Source organism: Felis catus, chromosome B3 (genome assembly GCF_018350175.1).
Source record: "Felis catus isolate Fca126 chromosome B3, F.catus_Fca126_mat1.0, whole genome shotgun sequence".
In the NCBI taxonomy this organism is placed as follows: Eukaryota; Metazoa; Chordata; class Mammalia; order Carnivora; family Felidae; genus Felis; species Felis catus.
The window spans coordinates 6,135,265-6,160,340 of record NC_058373.1 but is presented as its reverse complement, the minus strand read 5'-3'; the positions used below and the strand labels follow the sequence as shown (position 1 = coordinate 6,160,340).

Genomic DNA, 25,076 nt, shown 5'->3' with positions numbered 1-25,076 from the left:
GACCCCTGCAGACCCTCCTCCCTGGTCTCCCTCCCGTCTCTGTAATACCTGCCAGTTAAAATTATATTAACAGGGGCACTTGGGTTAAGCATCTGACTTCAGCTCAGGTCATGATCTCACGGTTTGTGAGTTCGAGCCCCGCATGGGGCTCTGTGCTGACAGCTCGAAGCCTGGAGCCTGCATCAGATTCTGTGCCTCCCTCTCTCTGCCCTTCCCCCTGCTCGTTCTCTGTCTCTCAAAAAAAAAAAAAAAAAAAAAAAAAAAGAATAAACATTAAAAAAAATTTTTAAATACACATTTTAAAAGTTTTTAAAAACTAATGTCCAAAATATGAAGGAGGCAGGTAAGAGCGGTCGATGTCTTAGAGGGTTCCCTTCCAACTCTTATTCTCTGTGTGTCTTAGTCCATTCAGGTTAATAGAACAAAATACCCCAAACTGGGCAGCTGATAAATGGCAAACATTTATTTCTCAAGCCTTGGGGGCTGGGAAGTCCAGGATCGTGGCATTTGAAGATTCAGTGTCAGATGAGGGCCCACTTCCTGGATGCCCCAGAGGGCCCACATCACACGGCAGAAGAGATTGAGCTAACTCTCTGAGGTGTATCCTATAAGGACATTGACCTCATTCATGAGGGCTCCACTTTCATGACCTGATCAGCTCCCAAAGGCCCCCCCCCCCCATCAATACCATCACCTAGAGGGATAGGATTTCTTTTTTTTTTTTTTTAATTTTTTTTAACGTTTATTTATTTTTGAGACAGAGAGAGACAGAGCATGAACGGGGGAGGGTCAGAGAGAGAGGGAGACACAGAATCTGAAACAGGCTCCAGGCTCTGAGCCATCAGCACAGAGCCCGACGCGTGGCTGGAACTCATGGACCATGAGATCATGACCTGAGCCGAAGTCGGACGCTCAACCGACTGAGCCACCCAGGTGCCCCGAGGGATAGGATTTCAACGTATGAACTTGCGGGGGGACACGCACATCCAGACTATAGCCCTACGATACACAAGCACATACGTATCTATTACACACACACACGTATGATACACGTATTATCGCTGGTGCACTTTACCTGCGACACCGAGGTCCTTGAAAGGAGTGTGCCTTATTTACCTCTGTGTCTCTTGTCCCTGGCCCAAGGCCTGGCACCGTCACTCTGTAGAGGTTTCTGGTAACAGTTATTGAAGAAAGGAAGGAAAACCTTTTCGCATTAGCAGAAATATGGGTCACCGCGGCTCATGGTTTCCTGCCGTGGGCACAAAGTGACAGAGCGGTGCACAGGACATACCTGGAGAATAAAGGAGCATCCTCTTTGTGGCATCTTATGCTTTAGAAGTCAAGTCCCCTATCTGCATACCGGGCGATCCCGTCCTCAGCCCAGAGTCCCTTCTTTGGTCATCTCCGTTTTCCATGCTCAGTCCTGACCTCCGCCCCCCAGAAAAAGAAACCCAGTAGAAACGACTACCTCCTCACATCCGACAAAAAAGATCCTTCTTCAGTTCTAAGTTTCGCATTTTTCTCACATTTTAACATTTGTGACATCGAGTTACACCTTGTAGTCATTGCCAAGGGAAACCTGGCACCAGGAGAGGTGACAGGTGTCTATGTGCCACCTCAAGGAGAGAGCGTCTTCACCTCTGTGACCTCTGATGGATAGACTGCATTGACAGGACCATGCATGGTTGACTTTTAATTAAAATCTAGAAACATATTTGTCACTTTAAGTGTCGTTAGAAAAATGGAACCCTGATGCAGCAGTGACATTTAATTTATTATGCCTACAGAAGATTGCCTGTCATAGACAGGCAGTGTAATTAAAGGCTGCAGAGAGGGGCAAGTCTCTTTGGGTAGATCTACATTAGGAAGCCCTCGACCTCAAGGAACACACACCACAACTTGAAGTGGCTTGAACAATAAGGCCGTTTCTTATCTCAGCCGAGAGACGGATGAGAGGGAGGAGGGCTCCGGGGCAGGCTGAGTCAGTGGCAACGTGACAAAGGACCGAGCTTGTCCATTTTTCTGGCCATCATCACCTTCGACCATAAAACATGCAGAGGAGGAAGAGAGCACTGTATCATGAGCAGGCTCTTCGCTCTTCGGATGAAGGGAGCTTTTCCTAGGAGCCCTAAGAGCAGGGTTCACACCTCATGTACCAAACAGCTGAGGGCTGCCCCCCTGGAGGTAACCACCGGCAAAGGGGCGGACTGATCATGATGGCTTAGAATGTGCACCTGAGTCTGCATGGTGTTGGGAAGTGTGATGGTTCCCATCATTTTATGTATTGGCTTGACTGGGCCGTGGGGTGCCCAGATATTTGGCAAAACATTACCCTAGATGTTTTTGTGAGGGTGTTTTTGAGTGAGATTAACATATAAATTGGTGAACTTTGAGTAAAGCAGATTGCCCTCCCCAATGTGGGTGGGCCTTGTCCAATCAAGTGAAGGCCCGAATAGAACCAAAAGGCTGACCCCGTCCCAAATAAGAGTTTTCCTGCCTGACTTTCCTTGCACTGAGGCTTTGGCTTTTATCCCACCTTCAGACTCAAACTGAGTCCTGAGCCTGCCAGCTTCTGGACTGGTCTAGAACTACACTAGCGGTTCTCCCGGTTCTTGGGCCTTCAGGCTTGCCCTTGAACAAACCATTGGCTCTCTTGGGTCCCAAGCTTGCTGACTCACCCTGTAGATCTTAGGACTCGCCAGCCTCCATGACTGTGTGAGTTAATTCCTTGTAATGAATCTCTCTCTCCGTGTATAGACATTTCCTATTGGTATATACTTATATATATACCAACAGACCTGTTGGATCCGTTTCTTTGGAGAGCTCTAAAGACAGGACGTCATCTGCCACCGTGTCCTAGATTCTTCAAAGATGAAGAGAGGCTGGTCAACGTATCATGAACGTTCTTCATTCAGGTACCAAGCCTCTCTCCGTCAGAAGCCGCCAGAAGCTGCGACACTTTCTGCGATATATAATTCAAAATATAATTCGATATACGCAATAATGTAATAAAAATTCAAGCATTTGGGAAAAGTAGGTGAAGCCCCCCCCCCCCCCGCTTTCTCTGATATGCTGTAGAATTATATTGTTGGTCCCAACTATTCTAAAGCAGCTGGGGTCCTGAGCTGAAGTGATAACGGAGAAGCCTGTTACCAGAGTGGTCAAAACAATTCATTTAGGGGCACCTGGGTAGCTCAGTAGGGCGTTAAACTTCGGCTCCGGTGATGATCTTGCGGTTTGTGAGTGTGAGCCCCGAGTTGGGCTCTGTGCAGACAGCTTGGGGCCCTCTTTGGATCCTTTGTCCTGCCCTCTCTCGCTGCCCCAACCCCACTTGCGCGCGCGCTCTCTCTCTCCTTCTCTCTCCTCTCAAAAATAAACATTAAAAAAAAAAAAACAAAACGATTCATTCAGACTCTGAATGTGAAGAAGCTGGAGACTAAAGTTGGACCTTCATGCACATAAATGTAACAAAGATTGGTAACGATTGGCGAAACCTCATGTTTCAGAGAAGGAGGTACGGGGTTATAATTATAAGAATAGTTATTAAGCTTAAAGAAAATAAAATTAAAATTTTTACAGTAAAAATTTGAGCGAATTTTGTGATGTTAGAGTTCACTGAAACTATCGATGTAAATTCATGACTTTGGAAAGATATACCTTCTTTCCAGCTCTTACTAGTGGATATGCAATGTTGTTTTTTGTTTTTTGTTTTTGTCTGTCGCCAATATGCACATGGAACAATTGCATATTTGTGCCCCAGCGTCCAAACTTGGGCTCTGTCATGATTTCCTATTCAAAGTAGTTGATCCCACACGTTAGGTCAAGAACTGGGATCATTTTTTTGCGGGCGGAAAACTCAGATGATTTTAAAATGTCTGTTGTACGCCTGAAAGCAAAAAGGGTCCCGACTAATGGGGCCAAATTGTGACAATCTGAGCATCCGAGCAAAGAATAATTGTAGTCACTTGAGACAAGTCAAGTCTGTGCAAATTTCTTTTGTGGAAACTGACAACCTGGCTCTGTTATTTAAATGGAAAAACAAAGAGCCAGAAGTTGTAAAGACATTCCTACAGAAGGGCCAAGGGTGGGGTGGGGGTGCCTGCCCAGCCAGATATGAAAACATACTCTAAACTACTGTAATTCAGACTTGTGTTCATCCCACAGGAACAGACAAACGGAACGTGTTTGGAAACTTGATCTGTGGCAGGGCTAGCAGGTGGATCAGTGAACGGAAGCCCAACGAGGCTATACGTGAGCCAGAACCTGGTCTCTTAGCCCTACCTGGATACAAGAAACAAGGAAACATCATTCAAGCTCAGGTGTCAGCAGGGCAGAAGCTCCCAGCTGACTTCCGAGGGGCACTCTTAACCTTCTCGCAGTATGCACTTCCATTGAGGAGAAACTAAAAATTCAAGAAATTAGGAAACATATACAGGACCATCAGTTATCCGTGTGGAGGAAAGAAAATTGGATTCCTACCTCAATCATACAGCAAAATTAATTAAATGTAAAGAGCAAAACTATGGAAATATTCAAAGGAAATACAGGGGAATATCTTCATGACGTCATTGTAGGGAAGAGTTTTTAACACATAACTCCAAATCACAAAACATAAAAGAAAAGAATGATAATGTTTATCCAGAAAATTAAAAAAAAAAAAACCCTCTAAAAACCAGTGAGAAAAACTACTAATAGAAGGTTGTTCTGGGGTACCTGGGTGGCTTGGTCTGTTAAACATCTGACTTCGGCTCAGGTAGTGAGCTCGTGGCTCATGGGTTCGAGCCCCACATCAGGCTCTATTCTGACAGCTCAGAGCCTTGAGCCTGCTTGGGACTCTCTCTCTCCCTCTCTCCCTCTCTCTCTGCCCTTTCCCTGCTTGTTCTCTCTCTCTCTCAGAAATAAATAAATAAACTTAAAAAAAAAAAAAAGAAGGTTGTTCAATGTATGTCCATTTCAGGTTTTTTTTTTAATAAAAAAAAAAAAAGAAAATTGCTCAAAACTTTTGACGGATACTTCACAGAAGGGACACGTCACAAATACTCAATAAACATAATAAACGATGTTCAGTATCATTGCTAATCAGGGACCTAAATCCACAATGAGATGTTATTTTACACACTACAGATTTGTAAAAGTGGTAAAAACAGAAAATATCAAATGATCGTGAGAATGTTGAGTAAGAATAAATTACAGTTGACGTTTGAACAAGGTGGGGCTTAGGGGCACCGACCCCCTGCCCAGTCAGAAATCCATGTGTAAGTTTTGGGTCCCCAGAAACATAACTATTAACAGCCTACTATTAACCGGAAGACTTACTAATCACATAATCGGTCAGTTGACCCAAATTTCGGATGTCATATGTATTATGTACTGTATTCTTATAATAAAGCAAGCTAGAGAAAATGTTATTAAAGAAGTCATAAGGAAGAGAAAGTACATTTACAGTACTGAACTGTACTTATCAAAAATAAATCTGTGCATACATGGACCCGTGAAGTTCAAGCCCGTGTAGTTCAAGGGTCCACGTGCTTGTAGTGAGAATATAAATCAGAACAAACACGTTGGAGGAAAATTGGGCAATATCTAGCAAACACACGTACCTTATGGCTTAGTAGTCCCACTCAATCATATTCTCTAAGAAACTCATAAGAATGTTCATTGCCAAAATTATGGAATAGTAGAAATATGGAGGGCTGTCTGGCTGACTCAGTCAGTGGAGCATGTGACTCCTGGATCTCAGAGTCATGAGTTTGAGCCCCATGTTGGGCAGGGAGCCTACTTAAAAAAAAAAGAATATGGAAATAAGCCAAATGACTGTTAACAGGAGAGTGGTGAGGCAGAGATTGCATACCCCAGACACCCCCACCCCCGGGGTCCAGTTCCCATCCTTTTAAGGCCTCTGATTTAAAAAAAAAAAAATTAATGTTTATTTTTGAGAGAGAGAGAGAGAGAGAGAGAGAGAGAGAGAGAGAGACAGAATGTGAGCATGGGAGGGGCAGAGAGAGAGGGAGACACAAAATCTGTGCCAGGCTCTGATCTGTCAGCACAGGGCCCATCTCAGGGCTCAAACTCACGAGCTGTGAGGTCGTGACCTAAGCTGAAGTCGGACACATAACCGACTGAGCCACTCAGGTGCCCCTAAGGCCTCTGATTTTTAATTAGATGCATAGCCACTCTGAATAAAGACTCTGAATAAAGACTCAGCCTCCTTTCCATCTAGATGTGGCCGTGTGACTATGTTTTGTTCAGTTACTTATAAGCAGAAGTCATGTGTATAATTTCTCCATCCCCCTTGTTTCTTTTCTGTGGCTGGAAAATGGAGTTGATGGCTGGGGCAGAAGCAGCCTTCTTGGCCTGTGAGACGACTTGAGGAAAGAAAATCACTGACAGCAGAACAATAAGATAGAAAGGCCTGGATTCCGGCCACTGGGGAGTGCGGTCCAGCGCTGGACCGCTCATCTCTGGGCTTTTCACGAGAGAGAAATAAACTATCATATTTAAACCATTGTGTGCTGGGTTGTACTATTGTTCAGCAAATATTTGCTCCTCTCCTTCTTCCCCTTCCCCACTGGTGTGGACTTGGCTATGTGACATGCTTCGGCCAATGGAATATGAGTAGATATGATGCAAGCAGAAAGCAGTGATTTGTGTTGGGAGAGCATGCCCCAGATAGCCCCTGACCCTTACCTGGGCTCCCTGAAATAGCACATCTAGAACAGATTTGAACCCATGCACAGCCCAAAGCCAAGTGCAGATGATCCACAGGCCGAAGCAGAGCCACTAGGAGAGCCACAGGGATGAGCTGAACCACGGTTGACCTGTTGACCCACAAACATAAGAATAAATGCACGTTGTTGTAAGCCACACTATTTAGGATAGTTTATTGTGCAGTGTGTTATGGCAAAGGCTGACTAATACACGTTGTTATTTAGGGCTTGCTGTCTCTCAAAACTGAATCAATTCTGGGGTGCCTGGGTGGCTCAGTTGGTTAAGTGTCCAACTTTAGTTCAGGTCATGATCTCACGGTTTGTGGGTTCAAGCCCCGCGGCAGGCTCTGTGCTGACAGCTTGGAGCCTGGAGCTGCTTTGAATTCTGCGTCTCCCTCTCTCTCTGCCCCTCCCCCGTTCATGCCCTGTCTCTCTCTCTCTGTCTCAAAAATAAGTAAACATTTAAAAAATTTTAAAAATAACTGAATCAATTCTAATACAAATGACTAAATTACGGTTTATTTAAATATACTTATTAAACATAAAAATGTACTTGTCTATTTAGGCTGCTATAACAAAACACCACAGAAAACAGCCTGGGTAGCTTATAAACAACGGAATTTATTTCTTATAGTTCTGGAGGCTTGGAAGTTCAAGGCCATAGCTCCAGCATGGTCACGTTTGGGTGATGGTCCTTTCCTTGGCTCAGAGCTGGGGTGTCTTACTGGGTCCTCACACGGCAGAAGAGGCAAGGTTGCTCTCTGGGGCCTCTTTTACAAAGACACTAATCCCATGAAGCCCTCATGACCCTATCACCTCCCAAAGGCCCCACCTCCTAATATTCTCATCTTTGGGGGGTAGGGTTTCAACGTATGAATTTGGCAGGAGGGATACAATCAGACCACAGCAATAGTTGTACAAGAAAAAAATTTCTGGGGTGCCTGGGTGGCTCAGCCGGTTAAGCGTCCGACTTCGGCTCAGGTTCTGATCTCGCAGTTCGTGGGTTCGAGTCCCGCGTCGGGCTCTGTGCTGACGGCTCAGAGCCTGGAGCCTGCTTCGGATTCTGTGTCTCCTTCTCTCTCTGTTCCTCCCCTGTTTGCGCGCTCGCTCTCTCTCTCTCTCAAAAATAAATAAAGATTTTTAAAAAAATGTTTAAAAAAAACTTCTAGTGAAAATGAATGGTTCTCAGGAACTTCACTTTGAGCGGAAAAAAAAGCAAGTCTCAGAAGAATACATATAATTCCACTTAAAGGTCAAAGCATGCAAAACTAAATACTGTTGGAGTGAGATATATGCACAGGAAAGGAATCTATAAAGAAAAGCAAGGGTATAGTAAACACAAAATTCCAGATTATGGTTCCTGGGGGCAGGCCAGGGCGGGAATAGAGATGCTGCAAAGGACGTTCTAATGGTACTGCTCGCGTTCTGTCTCCTACATTGAGAGATGGGCAGGGGAAGGGGCCATCCTGCGCTATGTGCAGCCTCAGCGCCCCCTTCGCAGACGGGGATCCCCTGGAGGTTGCTGTCTGTAATAAGATGCCAGTGAAACATGCAGACGTTTCCACTGACTCAGGCTTTCTAGGAATGTTTAAAAGAACCTGACATTTTGTCTGTAACCGACATTTGGATATTGAAAATAATTTGATGTATGCATTCTATAAGTTTTGATTAAGTACAAAGTGTTTAAATGTTTAGGAAAATGATGCTCAACGCAATGAGCATTAAAGCCCAAGTTGTAGTGCTATTGGTCTCCAGACACAGAAGTCCTTTGGATATTAAGATCCTAAATAATTATGGAAGATGAGGCCCCCCCGGCTCATCCAGTTAAGCATCAGTTAAGCATCTCAGAGCCTGGAGCCTGCTTTGGACTGTGTCTCCCTCTCTCTCTGCCCCTCCCCTGCTTGCGTGGGTGCTCATTCTCTCTCTCTCTCTCTCTCTCTCTCTCTCCCTCTCTCTGTCAAATATAAATAAAACATTAAAAGAAAAAAAAGCATCCGACTTCAGCTTAGGTCATGACCTCAGGGTTTGTGAGTTTGAGCCCCACATGGGGCTCTGTGCTGACAGCTTGGAGCCTGGAGCCTGCTTCGGATTCTGTGTCTCCCTCTCTCTCTGCCCCTCCCCTGCTCATGCTCTCTCTCAAGAATAAAAACATTAAAAAAAAATTTTTTTTTAATTATGAAAGAAAGAAGTGGTAAATAACTGCATGGATAAATGTATTTTATGGTCTGTAATGGTCCTATCTCCATCTCCAGATCGAGTTGGAGGTGCATTTCGTGAGCTGGAGAGAAGGGATAGGGGATAGGGCATTTCTCTGGAGAGGGGCCTTGGCATCCCAATGTGAAGTGGGATGTTCTGAGGCCATGAGCTACTGAAGATGCGTGTGCAAGAGCCTTCGCATCCACGGGAACAAGGAGGCTCGCCAGAGTGATGTCTTTCAGAACAGCGAAAAGTCCCACACCAGCCGCTGAAGCACATTTCTTTCGTTTCGAGGAAATATTTTGCTCTCAATTGTCTCCAAAAAGTGTTCAGGAACCCCGAGAGCCAGGCTCTGGGTGGTTTGCTACCCAATCAAGAGGTTTTTAATGATAAAAAGAGACTTTTACAACTTAAACTGTTTGTTTCCTGGGCTATCCTGCCCCATACACTGGCCCCAGCACCCTGAGGGGTGAGGGGTGTGGCCTGGCCAGCAGCTGTGTTGACAGCTACTGCCTGGTCAGGGACCCAGCTCTTCCGGGTTGCTGAGAGGGCAGTTTTTCTGCTACTTGGGGTATGGCCTCGAAGGAGGAGCCACAGGACTATGGAGGAGGGGACGGTCGGAGTGTGGCTTCTGAAGCTCCAGAAAGAAAGCAGCAGGGGCAGGGGGGGCCGGGACAGCTGGGGGTTCTCTCTACACATCCAGGCCTGAGGTCAGTGCTCCAGCAGCTGCCCCCGGGAGCCCTGCCAGGGCCAGCGGGACTCTATCTTTCTAGCCCCTGTCCTATCAGCCTATTTATTTATTAAAAAAAATTTAATGTTAATTTTATTTTATTTTTGAGAGACAGAGCATGAGCAGGAGAGGGGCAGAGAGAGTGGAAGACACAGAATCCGAAGCAGGTTCTATCAGCACAGAGCCTGACGCGGCGGGGCTCAGATCCACGAAGGGTGAGATCATGACCTGGGCCAGAGTGGGACACTTAACCAACTGAACCACCTAGGTGCCCCACGTATCAGCTTATTTATAAGGGCCCCCCTTGCCAGATCACATTCCCTCCCCAGGGAACTGCTGGGGTGGTGTGGATTGCACAGGCGGGGTGGGTGCCAAGGCCAGCTCAGAGTCCTGGCCATGTCCACATGTGTATGTCACTGGCACTTCCATCCCCCACTCCGGGCATCCTCAGATTCCAGAACCATGGATCAAGGTCAACGACTCATTACACCAAAGCTCTGCCAGGACCCAGAGTCAGTTTCAGAAAGCTGGGCTCTCAGAGGTGCAACAGAGTGGGGGCCGAGAGGGTGCTCACAGGCCTGAGGGGGACCTATGGGGAATGTATATATGGACATCCAAAAGGACTGACGGAGGGGCGTCGAGGTGGCTCAGTTGGTAAAGCGTCTGACTTTGATTTCGGCTCACGTCATGATCTCACAGTTCATGAGTTTGAGCCCTGCATTGGGCTTTGTGCTGACAGAGGAACCTGCTTGGGACTTTCTCTCACCCTCTCTCTCTGCCCCTCCCTTACGGGGGCACGCGCACGCGCGCGCACACACACACACACACACACACACACACACAGTTGCGCGCTCTCTCTCTCTCTCTCTCTCAAAATAAATAAATACATATTTAAAAGGACTGACAGCTGCAGATGACAATAACAAGAAAAACTGAGTTTGGTTTGGAAGGTTACTTGGCATCATCTAACAATATTTAAAATGCACATACTCTTTTACCCAGCATGTCCTGGTTCCAGCTTATAAATTTCTCCTATAGATTATCTACACATCAGCATAAAGCATTTTGTATATAGACATTTATTGTAGCACTATTTGCAAGAGCAAAACAAAGGAAACAACCTAGAAGTCCATTATTAGGAAACTAGTGAAGTCAAAGATAGCACATCTATACCACGAAGCACTTACTGGATGGTGGTGAAAAAGAGCAAGGGGTATTTGTGATATGGATCCAAAAAGATCTCTCAGATGTATTGTTACAGGATAACATCCCACAGCTGTGTGAACAAAGTGGGGAGTGTACAAAGTGGGCCTGCACACGCACAGCCTGTACCTGGAAGGATGCACAACAGACTGACAGCACAGTGCTTTTTGTGAAGGGGAGCTGGAGAACTCAGTGAGGAAGACACACACCCTTTTGCAATATTTGAATTTTTAAATTGCACGTATGCATTCCCTAGATTTACCAAATACTGCCATTTTCAAAAATAGGGCTTGAAATGAACTGTGGTCACAGAGCCCATACACACAGTCTGTCTAGGTTAGACTTCAAGGAGGTGAAAGGTCACCGTTGTCGTCCCCAGCACCAGGGCGCCAGCGGTCAAACGCGACGGAAGGGTGAACGCGCAGATGGAAGGAAGGCTAGAAGGATGCAAACGGAAAGGTGGCTGTGAGCCAGAAGGTGGCGCTACAGAGCGCAGGCCGGGGCTCAGCCTGGGAAGAGTAGCGGGTCCTCGGAAATGCGAGGCTACTCTTCATAGAAACGTACAACAGCTTTCGCACCTAATCGTTGCTCCCTTCAAAGGAGTCTGCGGAGAGCCTGGATATCAGGGGGAGTCTCTGAGCTCAGGGCTTAAACATGGGTCACAAACTCCGGCTTACTATCGGTCTACGGATGCTGGATCTACATTTTGGAAACAAACGTCATTTGGCAACAAATTTGGTTAAAGAAGTGAGACATCAAGTCAGACAATTAATCCTTTGGAAAAACGAAAAACAAAAGGCATACAAGCAAAGCAAGCTGCTGCTCCGGTGCTTCTCAGGAATAGGTTCTGACAGCTAAGCCCAAAAAAGGTGCTGGGAAGATGATGCCGCGGGAATGGGGCCCACTTGGAAGAAGTCTGCGCTCACTCGGAAGTGCGGGCTTTGTTTCTTGGCTGGAGAGCCCGCGGGGGCCTCGCCGCCGTCGGGGCCGGGGGCCGGGCGGACGGACGCGCGGGGCTCAGCTCTTCTTGCGCAGTTGGCTGTACTGCGCGCGGCCCAGGATGGGCTCCATGACGCTGGGCCGGAAGAAGCTGTCGCTGACCCTCCGCGCGGGCTTCTCGCGGGCCACCGCCGGGAAGACCGGGCGCGGCGCGGCGGGCGCGTCCGCCCTGTCCTCCTGCCCGGGGCCGGGGGGCGCCCCGGGACTACGCGCGGGCCGCAGGCTGCCGCGGGGCTGCGGGGGGCGCGGCGCGGGCTCCGGGCCCGCGGGCGGCGCCCCAGACGCCCTGCGCTCCGCCTCCCGGCGCTCGGCCTCCGCAGGCGGGTTATCGATGTCCCGGAATTCACTCTCGGGCTCCATCAGCGACAGCCTGGGGAGCTGAAGGCAGTCGTGTTAGGGCCCCGGCCTGGCCGCTGTCCCTGCGCCTCCCGCCCACCGCTTCTCTGGGACCCTCGCATCCACGCCTCCCAGGAGCGACCTTCGAGGGGGAGGGCACCGCCTGGAGTGTAGGACTGAGCCTTTAGTGCCCTGGGACACAGGCGGGGGGGGGGGGGGGGCCCAGGGGAGATCAGTGATGTCTTGCCCTCTCTCTCCAGTGGTCTCCACAGGCCAGACCCTTATGCAAAACAGGCATCCCCTCCTCCCAGTTTCTGGACACCTCGAGCCTCCCTCAAGGGTCCCTCGGTGGAAAGAGAGTGGCTTTCCCACCTTTCCTTGGGGCGGAGTTGTGCACTAAGCATGGCCCACACGTTGTCCCCACCGGGGTCAGGGTGCCCAGGCCTGGCCCTGTTTGGGGCCCAAGGTGAACAGGCTGCCTGCCGGGACCCCTGGCCTGCCTCTCGGAAGCGAGTGACTCAGCGACCCCTGCCCCCCAAGCCTTGCTAGCCCCGAGGGGCCCGGCGCCTGGCTGGCAGCCATGGAGCCCACACAACCTGTAACTTGCTCTGGGAAGGGGCCCCGGGGACGCCCAAGGGGACAGTATTGGTGTCTCTTGGTTTTTCCTGTTGCTGCTAGGTGCTAGGATCGGGATGGGGCGGCCACTGTGCCCTGGAACGTAGCCCAGCCCCCAGGGTGCCCTGGAAACCTCCCTCCAGCCCCTTCCCAGGAAGCAGCACACCCTCACTTGCTGAGGTGAGGGCTGGGCCACCAGCAACCCCAGGCTGATGGTCGGAAGGGGGCGTGTGGGGAAAGGTCTCAGGCCAGCGTCATGGGCTCTATACTCTTGGGGCTGGCAAGGGCCCCCAGTCAAGGCCGTAGTTTGTCAAAACGTTTCCGGGGCGCTGAGGATCTGGAGGACCGCCAGGGAGACTGGGGACAGGAAGGCCACCGCAGCCGAGTCAAAGCTGCTGTGTCCGTCCTTTCCAGGCCCCTGGGGCGGGACTCACCGGCACGTAGTGTACCACCGTGTCCACCACGTTGTCAGTGACACCCTTCAGGGCGTCCGACAGGGACATGGCCCTCCCCTTGGCGGAGGAGACAGCGGGGGCCCCGGGGAGGTGCAGCATCCTGGCTGCTGAGCCCAGCACAGTCGCGGGCGCCCACATCACGGCCGAGATGGTGCTCTGGAGGGCCTTCTGCATGGTGTGGGCCACGCTGCCCAGGAGGCCTTGTGGGCTGGGCAGGGCTGCTACCTGCGGGCCAGAGCTAGGTCAGCACCTCCTGCAGCGGCTCCCCTGGCCCTCCCCTTCCCCACCACCCCCAGAGCTAGAAGGGAAAGAACGGGGGACACCAAACTGAAACAGCCATAGGCTCGGCTCTGCCACCAGCTGTGTGGCCTTGGGCAGGTCACTTTCCCTCTCTGAACCCGCTTCTTCATTTGCAAAATGAGTCTGGCAGTCTCCCCACCTGCTGTGCGGGTCAGCTGAGGGAGGGGCACAGAGGCTGTGTGCAGGTGAGGGGAGCGATGCAGGAGGCAGGCACTGTGTCTCTGAGCCCCTGGGGGGGGTTGGGGTGGGAGGGGGGCAGAGACCCTGTTTCACCCTGTGCCTCTGCTTCTCGTCCCCTCACTGGGCCGCGGGACCCGGAGGCATGCTGGTCCCACTCAGCTTCTCGCCCCCTTACCTCACTGAGCTTGTTCTCCTCGGTGTCTGACTCCTCCTCCTCCTCCGTCTCTCCCTCTGTGTCCGTGTGGTCCTCGTGGTCCTCCTCCTGGGCGGCCGTGAGGCTGTGCAGCCAGGGCGCCCGCGCCTCACTCTCCCGCCGGGACACCACCTGCATGGCTGCGGACGCGCCCCACTGGGCCAGACTGCTCTGAGGGACGGAAGGCCGCGGGCTGCTGGATTCAGGGGCAGACCCCCTCGCCCCCAGGGTCAGGCCCCAGCAGACTGTTCCTAAAACTTGTCATTGAGGGATAACTTCCATACCTGGAGTGCGCACATCGTTCACGTGCAGCTCTGTGAGGTTTCCTGAGCACACGCCTGTGTAACTACCACAGATCAAGACACAGACCCTTTTCAACCCCCAGTCTCCCTGTGCCACCCACGCAGGCGGGTGGGTGGCACAGGGGGACCACATTTTGACCTCTACCACCATGCCTTGGTTTTGCCCATTTTTGAACCTCATATAAATGGACTCATCCAATGTGTTTTCTTTCACGAATGGCTTTTTATTCAACATCATGTTGTGAGATTCGTCTGTGCTCTTGCGCGTTCAAAATAGCTCCTTCTCTTCCCTGTGATAAGTCCATGTACCCATGCCATAATTTACACATTCTGCTGTTGATGGACGTCTGTGCTGTTTCCAGTTCTTGGCTAAGGATAAAGCCTGATAGGAACATTTCGATGTGTCTTTTGGGGGACGTAAGCTCTCGCTGCTGGTGGGTCGAATCGATGGGTCTTAGGGGGTATGTGTGTTTAGCTTTAGCAGCTATTGCTTGGAGATCTTTAAAGAGTGAAAAAATCAACAGGGCCACAGTGTCCCATGGGCGGAAACAGACTTGGGCAGGTGGGCTAGTGTCCCCTTGAGGCACAGCTTGGCTCACTCTGGACCCTAGGGAGCTCCACAAACATTTATTATTCAACTCCGGGGGACACCGGTATGTCTTATGTGAACAGGGTGCCTGAGGTTTCATGGTACGGTAGGGTCTCCCGACTACACATAAGGCTGGCACATGGGTCCGTCTCAGCCCCCACTGGGAAATGACCCCCCAGTACAGGGGACAGAAGGGAACTACCAGTCCTGTATCCCTACTGGAGCCACAGAAGCTGGCGCACAGCACGTTCTCAGCAAACATTAGCTTGAATGGATGATCCAGGGCTGATGAGCTTTTAAAAGTGTCACCCAAATGATGGCTCAGAAATGGCTCTTTTGTTTGCTGACCTTTATGCTGTAATGTTGTTTGTGTTTCCTTTATTTTCCTCTATTTGGTCTTTGTTTCTTACGAAAAAATGCAGTCTATCTCTGCTAAAATACACAGAGGTGGAGGGGGGTATGGTGGGGAGATAGCCCTACGCGCACCTAGAAAAGGAGGCTTTGCCTTAGGGGCAAGTAGAATGCAAACGAGAAGCCTCTGGAAAGGAAATTTTGAAATCTGGGGCGGTCAGGGATGCAGCCTGGGCAGGGCTCTCTCCCCAACAGAAGGAGCTTGGGGCCTGGATTATTTACAGGGGACACTCCCTAGTGTCTGGATAGCAGCCGGGGGCCTCTGCTCCCTCATAGGCAGGAGGGCCCACAGCAGGAAGCCCCCTAGGAGGATGAATTTGGGGGGGGGGGCTCAGAGGGACAGGGAGAGACACCCTAGCAAGGCAGGCTTGCCCTTGGTTCATGTCCTGTCCTTTCTTTCCCCTTGCAGCCAGAGGACCGGCCCTCAACCACCTTAAGGCCTCTTGTCCTTAGACCAAAAGTCCCAGGCCAGGCTGGAGGAGGGAATGTTCTTAGGACCAGAGGTGGAGTCGGGTGGGAGGGACCCAGGCTGGGGGTCAGCCAGATCAGGGCAGACACTCACCAGGGGCGCCACACCTGGGATCCACATGGCCAGGGCGTGGCCCTGCTTCAGCGCACGGGCTGTGGTCTGGAAGGTGTGTCGGGACAGGGTGTTGGCCAGGGCCCCAACCCTGCTCAGGAGGCTCGGCTTGCCTTTGGGAGGCTTCTGGGCCTGCTCGTGTCCTGCGGCAGGGGCTGGGTTGGATTTGGGGGTAAAAGAGAGGAAAGCTGATCAGAGACGGGCTAGGGAAGCTGGGCCTCTGTCTAGGGTTGGAAAGCGGTCACCCTGGTTCCACCACAAGTCTGCTAGTGACTCGGGTCACTCACTTGCCCCACTTACAAATGGGGAGAGGAGGCTATATTAGGATGGCTCCATCTAAGTATCTCGCCGGACCTTCCCTGTTCCAGAGCAGTGGCTGGGTGAGTCCTGGCTGCCTGTTGCTAATTCCCAGGCAGCATGGGTAGGCGCCTCCCTTCCCAGGGGGGTGGGGGTGGGGAGGTCTGCCAGCCCCTCTAACGATAGATACCTGACTCTTCCTTGGCGGAAGGGAGGAGGTACTCTACCACCTTCTCGACGCCACCCAGGGCCAGGTCGGCCCCTCCGGAGGCCAGCCGGCCGGCTCGGGTGTTAGCAGCATACTCAGCAGTGTCTTTGGCCACCCCCCAGGCGAGCTCGCAGCTGGCCAGAGCGGCCCCCAGGACCTTGTCCGAAGTGCTGGCAATGGGAACGCTGATGCTATTCCTGGCACTGCGAAGGCGGGTTGAGATGGTGTCCTTCAGCTCAGAGGCGATCTGTGGGAAAGGGCGGGGGGGGGCCAGGCCTGTGGGTCTGGTAGCCCTGAGCCCAGCTCCCAGGAAGGCCTCAATTAAAGGCCCAAGCGAGGGGCGCCTGACTGGCTTAGTCGATAGAGCGTCTGACTCTTGATGTCAAGCTTGTGAGTTCAAACCCCACACTGGGCGTTGAGCTTACTTAAAAAAGAAAATAAAGGCCCCGGGGACTGGCACCAATATCTGGGCCTCTTGATTACGCTGGGCTTTAAAGGGGAAGAGCTCCAGTTCTCCCTGTGCATGGATCCCTGGCTGCTTCGCACCCCACTTCCACCTATCAAGATCCTCACCATCCTTCCCCCACAGAGGCCACCTCCTTGATGACACCCGTCTTGAGATTCTCATGCACACAAGGCACCTCCACTCCCAAACTCCTTTAATGCCTTCTCTGTTCTTCCCTCAGAACACTGCTCACATTCCCACCTGTGTTTATATTGACTCAGAGATGTGGCTGTTCACCCTACCAGTTCTGTACCGAAATAATTGATCTTTCTCTCCTATTAGCCTGGGAGCCCTTTTGTGACAAAGGTGCCCTTTATCCGGAAAGATGTGAAGAGCACAGGCCTCCGAGCCAAGCAGACCCGCTCTCACGTGGCCTCCACTTACGGCTGTGCGGCCAGGGAAAAGTCACTAGCTTTCTCATCTGTGAAATGGGGATCCCTGCCCTGTCCCAGAGGGCTGACAAGAGGATTAAATGGGAGGGCTCCACAAATCGCATCACGGCCCCTGGCACAGGGTAGGGCTCAGGAAATAGTTGTGGGATGAGTAGATAGTTGGTCAGTGGGAGGGAGCTTATCCCCAAAGCCCTTACCTAGCAAACGCCCAATGCACGTGTATCTAGGTAAAGTGACCTTTTCAGTCTCATGGTCCATAAAGGGCTGGATCTTGAGGACACGGGACTGCAGTCCCGGGATCTGATGAGTGTGGCCCAGGATGTTAGGGGACTATAGTTAGCAAGTGGCCCAGTGCGGGCCCACCAGGTGTGTGGGGCAGGGCAGGGGGGGGGTGGGATCCGAAGCGGTGAGACTCGCCCCAAGCTCCTGTTTGAGTTTGCCCCTGGGCGGGGCCTGCTTTCCAGAAAGGCTGCCTTCATTTGGCACCACAGGGAGAGGAGGAAGCCTGCTGTGTGGACTTAGGAGCCGGCAGCCACCCCCAAGCTGGAAGGGCGCCTACCACAGAAATGAAAGACTGACAGTCATGGATCGTCAGCCTGTGCCCTCTTCTCCTGAGCGGCGGGACAACGGAACACGGGGCACATTCCGGAAGAGGAAAGGGGCTCACCTTTTCAGGAGGGTACTGGAGGGCTGGGATCTTTTCCTCCAGGTGGTCCAGGCCTCGGCAGGCCAGCTCGTTGGCCGCTGTGACTGGAAGTGAAGGGCCATGGTGGGGTGAGCCGTGAGAACCTAGCAGTGGCCTCCGTGCCAGGGAAGGTGCCTCAGAGCCTTCAAAACCCCCAGCCCTGCTGCCTCCAGCGCATCTGGGAACCTGGGGCTCCCCTGCAGCCCCTCCAGTCCGCGGTAACTCCTGGAGGCCAGGCCCGTGTCTTCCCTCTGTGTAGGAACTCTGGAGTCAGGCAGGTCTGCACTCAAAGCCCAGAGTCTGCACCTGCAAAGTGTGGCCTCGGGGGAGTCACAACCTGCCTGAGCCTCCGGTTCCTCATTCGTAAGACGTGGGTTAATGGATCCTACCTTGCAGGAGGAACTGGCAGAAACTCTGTGACTCACCAACAAATACTGGGCTCTCCCTCCCTGCCCTCCCTCCCCTCTCTGGGTGAACTCTGGGTGGGCACGAAGGAGGAGAGTGAAGGCGTGTGAGCAGGGGCAGCAGGGCCCTCCGGGGGCCTTGGTGGGAGTAGGGAGGGCACGGCTTAGTTCTGGAGGTGACCGACTCCTAGCCACGGCCAGCCCAGGCCCCAGACGGTCCTTGCCCTTCCTTCTGACCTCTAGGAGGAAGATGATCAGCAGCGGGAAGAGGGTCACAGGGAAGAGAAAGGAATTGTCCCCAGAGAGCAGGGCAAGTCCCAGGGGACGCAAATGCTTCTAGGAGATTACTGCCCAGGGGCTGCCGAAGATGTAGCCCTGCAGTCATGACCATGGAGACTGGTTCTATATTCTCTCACATAATCTTTCACATATGCTTTCTCCAGATAGGTGACATCTCTTCACAAAATTCTCAAGCAGCAGAGAACCCAGATGACTTGGCCATCTTCTGATTGGGCGAAATGAGACCCAGGGAAATTATTTGAAGAGTTTGTAGGCAGGGAGGCTGCTGGCCCAGGGCAGAATCCTCAGACACCCATAATTCTCTAATCAAGATGGTGGAAGGTCCTAGACTTCTTGGTGCTGCTGGGATTTCCCTCAGCCCTGTCAAGAGCCCTGCCTTGGATGTTGTGATGAGCAGCGGGTGATGTATGGAATTAGTGAATCACTATATTGTACACCTGAAACTAACATAACACTGTATGTTAACCATGCTGGAAAAAAAGAGAGAGAGAGCGAGAGAGAGAGAGAGAGAGAGGGCGCCTTGCTTTGGAGACTGTATTTACAAATAAGGCAGGACAATTTGAACAGGGGGGGTCTGATAGCAGGGGCCACATGGACTGTCACCGGCTGGTCCCATCAGCTCCTGGGCCCGGAGAGCTTCCTGTGCCCCCGCTCCCCAGGCCCTGCCGGGCCAGCCCTAGCACCTAGGGACCCTGCCTGTGTGTCAGACTCTACGAGTTCCTGCTGCCGCCAGATTTGGGGCCAAACTGGGTGTCTGGTCTACCACAGGCTTCACTCCCACCACTGCCCACACGGCTCTGCCCATTCCCTCCCCTGCCAACTCTCTGGCCTATCATGTGATCCCAGGAAAATGCCAACTTGGCGATAGACGAGACATGTAAGGATGGGAAGGGATGTATGTCCATATCTGTAGCTGTATCTACGTCTGCATGATCTGCGTAACGGGATGTAGGTGGTTAGAAAGGCGGTCAGACAGACAAGAAGGTGCACAGACATATCGGCAGACGGACAAGCGAGCCATCGATCGGACAGACTGACGGATGGTGGCCTGCAAGGGCCACGAAGACTCACACTGGGTGGACAGCCTGCGGACCACGGGCTCCATGCTCCAGGCCGCCAGGCTGCTGGCGCCCTGCACACCCTTCTCGTAGGCATTGCACACAGAGGCCACCAGGGGGTAGGCTTCCTTGGTGCTGGTGTAGGTCTTCTGGAAGCACTCGCAAGTGCCGCTCACCACCGGCAGCTGCAGGACCCGTTGCAGGACGTTCTCCTGCTCCTGGAAGAAGAGAAGGCAATCGAGTTGTCCCTCTGCCCTCTCGTGCCTCTCGGGAAGGCAGCCCAGGGTCACGGCGCCCACCGGTGAGGCTAGCCGGGGTCCAAACGACCCAGGAGGAACCCGGGCCAGAGGGGGAACACAAGAGCCAGGCTGCTCCGCTCTCCTGGCCACAATCCAGGTTCTGGAGAGCTGCTGGGACGTGGCCTCCCGGCCTCCGCATGCCAGTCCCCCCCTTGGGCACTCTCCCCCTGCCCTCCCATGCCCCTTTCTGTCGGGCAAAATGCCACTCCCTCAAGACACGGCCTGAGGCTCACTGGTTCTGTGAGGCTTCTGACCCTCTTCCATCACGTCAGAAGCTTCCACTCCCTCCTGGCTTGTCTCCACACGCATCACACGGTGCTGCGATCATGTGTGTACCTGTCTCTCTCCCGGCCAACCGTCCTCTTTGCATCTCCAGTGCCTAGCCTAAAACCTGCGTGGTAATGTTGGCTGAATAAATGAATCAGCCGGGGCTATACCTAGAAGGGGTGAGTTTAGAGCGGAATCACGGAAGTTCAGATCTCCGGGAGCTTCTGCAGCAAAAATGCCTCCTCCCCATAGCCTCTCTGGCAGACTTGTATCTAGATGTCTCCTTGGATGGGTCTTGCCCCTCCTACAGTGGCCGTGGCCCTTGTTGGACAGCCAGTGCTGAGCTACAATGTGCCTTCACCCACCGCTCCACCCGCTGTCCTCTGGAACACTGAGCAAACCTATTTCATCATTCACGGGCTGGCCCTTCACATATTTGAAGGCAATATATATGTCTGCCTTTAGTGGTCCCTCCTCTGTGCTCAATAGCTCCGGATCCTAACTTAGCTTACCACCCTGGTCTGCTGGTCCCCTCTGGACCTGCTACAGTTCAGTGCTGCTTTCCTTCAATATATGCACTCACACTTGAAGACAGCATTCCAGATGTGGTCTGAGCACATGGGGTATAGTGAAACCGTCACTTCTCGTTATCGGGGAGCCATGTTCTTACTAATGCGTTTCACCTACGCAGCAGTCACCTACACCGAATTAAACTGGAGGTCGCCTGGGACTCTCAGTGAACAAACACAGGTGTTTGAAAGAATGTGGACTCCAGTCATGCACAAGGGAACGTCTCCTCAGTGCCATTATACCCCAGGCACGGATCAGGGTGCTTTGGTGACAAGACCTCACTGAATTCTAACAGCGACCCTCTGAGGTCTAGCACTTTGCCTGCAAGGACACAAACACTCAGAGATGTGAAGTGACTTACCCGAGATCACACAGCTAGTAAGTGGCAGAGTCAGGATTGCAACTGAGGCCTGAAATGGCCTGTGATTTGCTTCAAAATATCGCAAGGCAGAGGAGTGAGTGAGCGTGTGGATGAGGCCAGACCGGCCACGGGATTGATGAGCAGCCGTGGCAGCTAGTGAGGGGTATTCTATGCTTCTGTCCGCTCGCAGGAATGCTCAGAAACCGCCACATAGGAAGTGAAAAGAGAAAGCTCCCCCGTCTGACTCAGGCGCAGGGGGCTCTCTCTGCAGTCGGGATGTGTCCCTGTTACAGGGTTCTGCTCTGGAGGAGAGGACCTGGCCTCTCTATTTGTAGGCTGAGGTAGAAGACCCATCAAGGAGACTCGGAACAGCAGGCCACGACATTTTAGCTTTCATTTTGCAGGCGAGTTTGAAATTTGAACTAGACAAAGATTATGACTGCAAACGAGAATATTTTAATACTTGAACAGACTCTTCGGAGGTTGTTGTAGGCAGAGCCAAAGAGGGTCGATCCCGACCCTATGCACTTGTTCATTTTATGCCTCTGTATTCTAGGATTGATTGATTGATTGATTGATTGACTGATTTTACACCCATTCATTTTGCAGAGACAGAGAGACAGGACGTGAATGGGAAAGGGGCAGAGAGAGAGGGAGACACAGAATCTGAAGCAGGCTCCAGGCTCTGGGCTGTCAGCACAGAGCCCGACGTGGGGCTCGAACTCACGAACTAAGAGACCATGACCTGAGCTCAAGTCGGAAGCTTAATGACCTGAGCCACCCAAGTGCCCCTATATTCTATGATTTGATATAAAACTTAACATGGTGATTCCAAGTGCAAAGGTTAGTTTAAATTAGGTCCCCCAAATGGGGACAAGATGGGCAGTATAGGGGTGCACAATCTGTAAGCTTCATTGACTCTTTGAACTGTGCCTAAATGGGAGAGGCCTTGCACGGAGGCATTAGGTACACCTGAAGGTGTCAATCCGCTCCGAGTCGCAGAGAAAACCAGCCTAGACACACAACTCTGGAAACACCGTTCCTCGACCCCCTTCCCATACGCAGCAACAAGCTGTGCCGCGTGTAACTCGGAGAGGTGCCACTCGCACAGAACACACACAACGCCCCAGAGTTACAGAATACAGCGGCCCAGCGCCCCAAACGACACCCCACCTGGGTGGACAAAGCAGGGGCTTTTGCATCAGGGTTTAGAACTCAGTAAGTAGCTCCCTTCCCCCTCCTTTCTTTCCCTCTCAGCCAATATTTCTGTCCTTTCCTCCGAGGTGTTTAGTTTTCATTAGGCACTCCCCCGCCCCCTCCTCTAAGAGCCCCCTGCAAAAGGCAGTGAGGGCGAGAATAATGAAGACGTAATGGTCAATGAAAGGTGAATATAATGGAGACAGATCTTGTCCTAAATCCCCTGAACCTGTCCTCCCTCCCCCACTCAGCGGTCCCCTCCTCCCTTCTCATAAAGGCCCAAGTTACTTACGGGGAGGTCTCCATCTGGCAAGGCTGGGCCCTTGTTGATGGCCGTCATAGCTCTTCAAGCTGCAAAGCAGAGTGCCAGGTCCATGAGAAAGCTCTCAGCTTGACACTTGCAGGGTCAGTCCCCTACCTCTCATGACCACTGACGAGGCCCAGGCTGCCTAGGGGCTCCAGCTCCCTCAACAGAAGGCATCTGGTTGGAGGGTGAATGTCAAGGACTAGCGGCCCCTCCCTGGAGTCCCACTGGGAGGAGCTGCCCCACAGCCTACTTGTCAAGACTGATGTTTCTTACAAGGGTTCAGGGTAAGAAATGAGAAATAAGGGTAGCTTTACGAGGTAAGAGGTTTTAGATGAAGAGGCTCCCAGATGAAGATCCAAAAGAAAACTGAAAGAATAAGTTTCAGGTTTAGTCTTTGTTTTTTGGTGAAAAAGTTCTGCATTAATTCTGTTCTTTTTAAGCAAGCGTATCTGCCGGTCCTTCCCTGAATGCTCAACTATGAAAGCAGTCACTCTTAAAACCAGCTATTTCAGCTGCGTTCTGGAAAAGCTAGTGCGCCAGGATATCTATCCTACACTCTTGGTCATTCACCTTGAGTAATCTCTCCCTCAGTGGTTTCCCTGCAGGCCTCTTCATCTTCAGTAAAGTTCTCAGGACACCCTTACCCTCAGCTTCTTTCCTTTAACTCTCGGAAACAAAGCAGGTAAGGCAGATGTTCCTGGGCCCCTGCACTCACGCTAGCGGATGCTGCCTCGGTCCCACAGAGCCCAGGCTTCTGAGTGTCTCCCCAGAAGAAACCCTTCCAGCTGCTCCAGAGAAGCCTTGGGCAATGCTACTAACACCTCCCAGCTGGAGGAGGGCAGAGGAAGAGAACGTTGGGTCAGCCAGTTGTCATGGTTATTTGAGCCAGGGCCCCCTGAACGTACCCTAACTTCTGTAAGGAGATACGGCCAACTAGGAGGTGGACTGCAGAGCTGATGGAAATCCAGGCCGAGGCGTTATTATTCCAGAGCCATGAAAAATCCATTCTGTAACACATTTCTGGCCCCCAGTTCTCAAAACAAACAACAACAAATAAACCACCTGTCTTCCAGAAAGAAGGTGTTGGAATATGTCATTAAACTCATGAATTCTAAAGTTCTATAGTCTTTGGTTCCTTTTTCAGAGTGTGCTCTGGGACTGTCTTCAACCCACTTCCCTCATCCCTTATTATTTACAAGAGTGAATTTTGAACAGTAAGATTTAAACCTACACAGGAACAGCGCTCACCCAAACGTACTACTCTCTCTCTGATACATTACTCTCAAGAAGAGGACCAGAGCTGGGGGTTGACTCTTTGACAATCTAGCCTTTGAGGAAGCAGTTTCAACCTCTGTAAATTCCTAGATTTCAAGGAAGTTTATTGAACTCCACCCGGTCTAAGATGCCACCAGAATATGCCACGGGAGAGCTAACTGGATTTTGCCGAGTCTGAAACAGTGTTGGCCAGGATCCTCTGACTTACTGAAGCATGCAAACAACCAAGAACTATCACCTCTCATCCCTTCCTTAGTACAAACCAGCCGGGGGCCCAAGTTCTACCTCTTGGCTTCAAAGACGACAGAGTATGGTGGAAGCCAGCTTTCAGATTATCTAAGGGCCTCTTAAAATGGATATTGGTGGCGGTGGGGGGATTCCTGGCTGGCTCAGTTAGTAGTGCATGCAACTCTTGATCTCAGGGTCCTGATTTCAACCCCCCTGTTGGGCTTAGAGCTTACTTAAAAATAATAATAAGATGAATAATGGGGGTACAAACTTATTTTCCTTATTGTTCGTAGAATTCTCTCTGTTGAGGACTCTCGGCTAAGCTGTATGCTGTGGGCAACCAGAGAAGGGCGGGAGGTGAGGAGAAATGGCGCTTTCTCCATTGGCCATCAATTCTGTATCTGTGATATAATAAAGCAGGGAATGAGAGGTCAGGAAAGGGAGGAAAGAGTCACGCAGGGAGCCTCCAAAAGGAGTAATAAATATGTGGTATGTTCAGCACTTATTGATTTGACTGGGACTTCTATATTTAATTTTTTTACATCATGTTTTAAAACTTATTTTTGAGACAGAGAGCGAGAGAACACAGGGAAGGGGCAGAGAGGGAGGCAGAGGATCCAAAGCGAGTTCCACGCTGACAGCAGACAGCCCAAGGTGGGGCTCGAACTCACGAACCGTGAGATCATGACCTGAGCTGAAGTCGAACGCTTAACCAAAAGGGCCACCCAGGAACCCTTATTTTTTAATGTTTATTTATTTGAGAGGGGGGGAGGGGCAGAGAGAGAGGATGGGAGAGACTCCCAAGCAGGCTTTGAGCTATCAGCAGTTATCAGTGCAGAGCCTGAGGCAGGGCTCGATCTCTTGACCATGAGATCATGACCTGAGCTGAGATCAAGAGTCACTTAACTGACTGAGCCACCCAGGTGC

General features: G+C 51.5%; 1 protein-coding gene across 10 annotated transcripts in view; it reads right to left on the bottom strand.

The window, feature by feature from the left end:
• Positions 1-10,694: 10,694 nt before the first annotated feature.
• PLIN1 (perilipin 1) overlaps positions 10,695-25,076 on the bottom strand; it is a 30,006-nt gene continuing 15,624 nt past the window's right edge. For 2 of the 10 annotated variants that reach the window (XM_045058799.1, XM_045058798.1), the window contains exons 2-10: positions 24,421-24,550; positions 22,632-22,690; positions 19,659-19,863; positions 17,866-17,948; positions 16,284-16,548; positions 15,779-15,951; positions 13,897-14,085; positions 13,221-13,466; positions 10,695-12,213 (exon numbers count right to left, since the gene is read on the bottom strand). In XM_045058799.1, the coding sequence (XP_044914734.1) occupies positions 11,854-12,213; positions 13,221-13,466; positions 13,897-14,085; positions 15,779-15,951; positions 16,284-16,548; positions 17,866-17,948; positions 19,659-19,863; positions 22,632-22,679 (1,569 nt within the window). In that variant the 5' untranslated portion in view covers positions 22,680-22,690; positions 24,421-24,550 and the 3' untranslated portion in view covers positions 10,695-11,853. Of the gene's footprint in view, positions 12,214-13,220; positions 13,467-13,896; positions 14,086-15,778; positions 15,952-16,283; positions 16,549-17,865; positions 17,949-19,658; positions 19,864-22,631; positions 23,103-23,216; positions 23,459-24,420; positions 24,551-25,076 lie in introns of those variants that run through there. The other 8 variants (XM_045058800.1, XM_023254919.2, XM_023254918.2 and 5 more) reach the window with 8 other exon arrangements.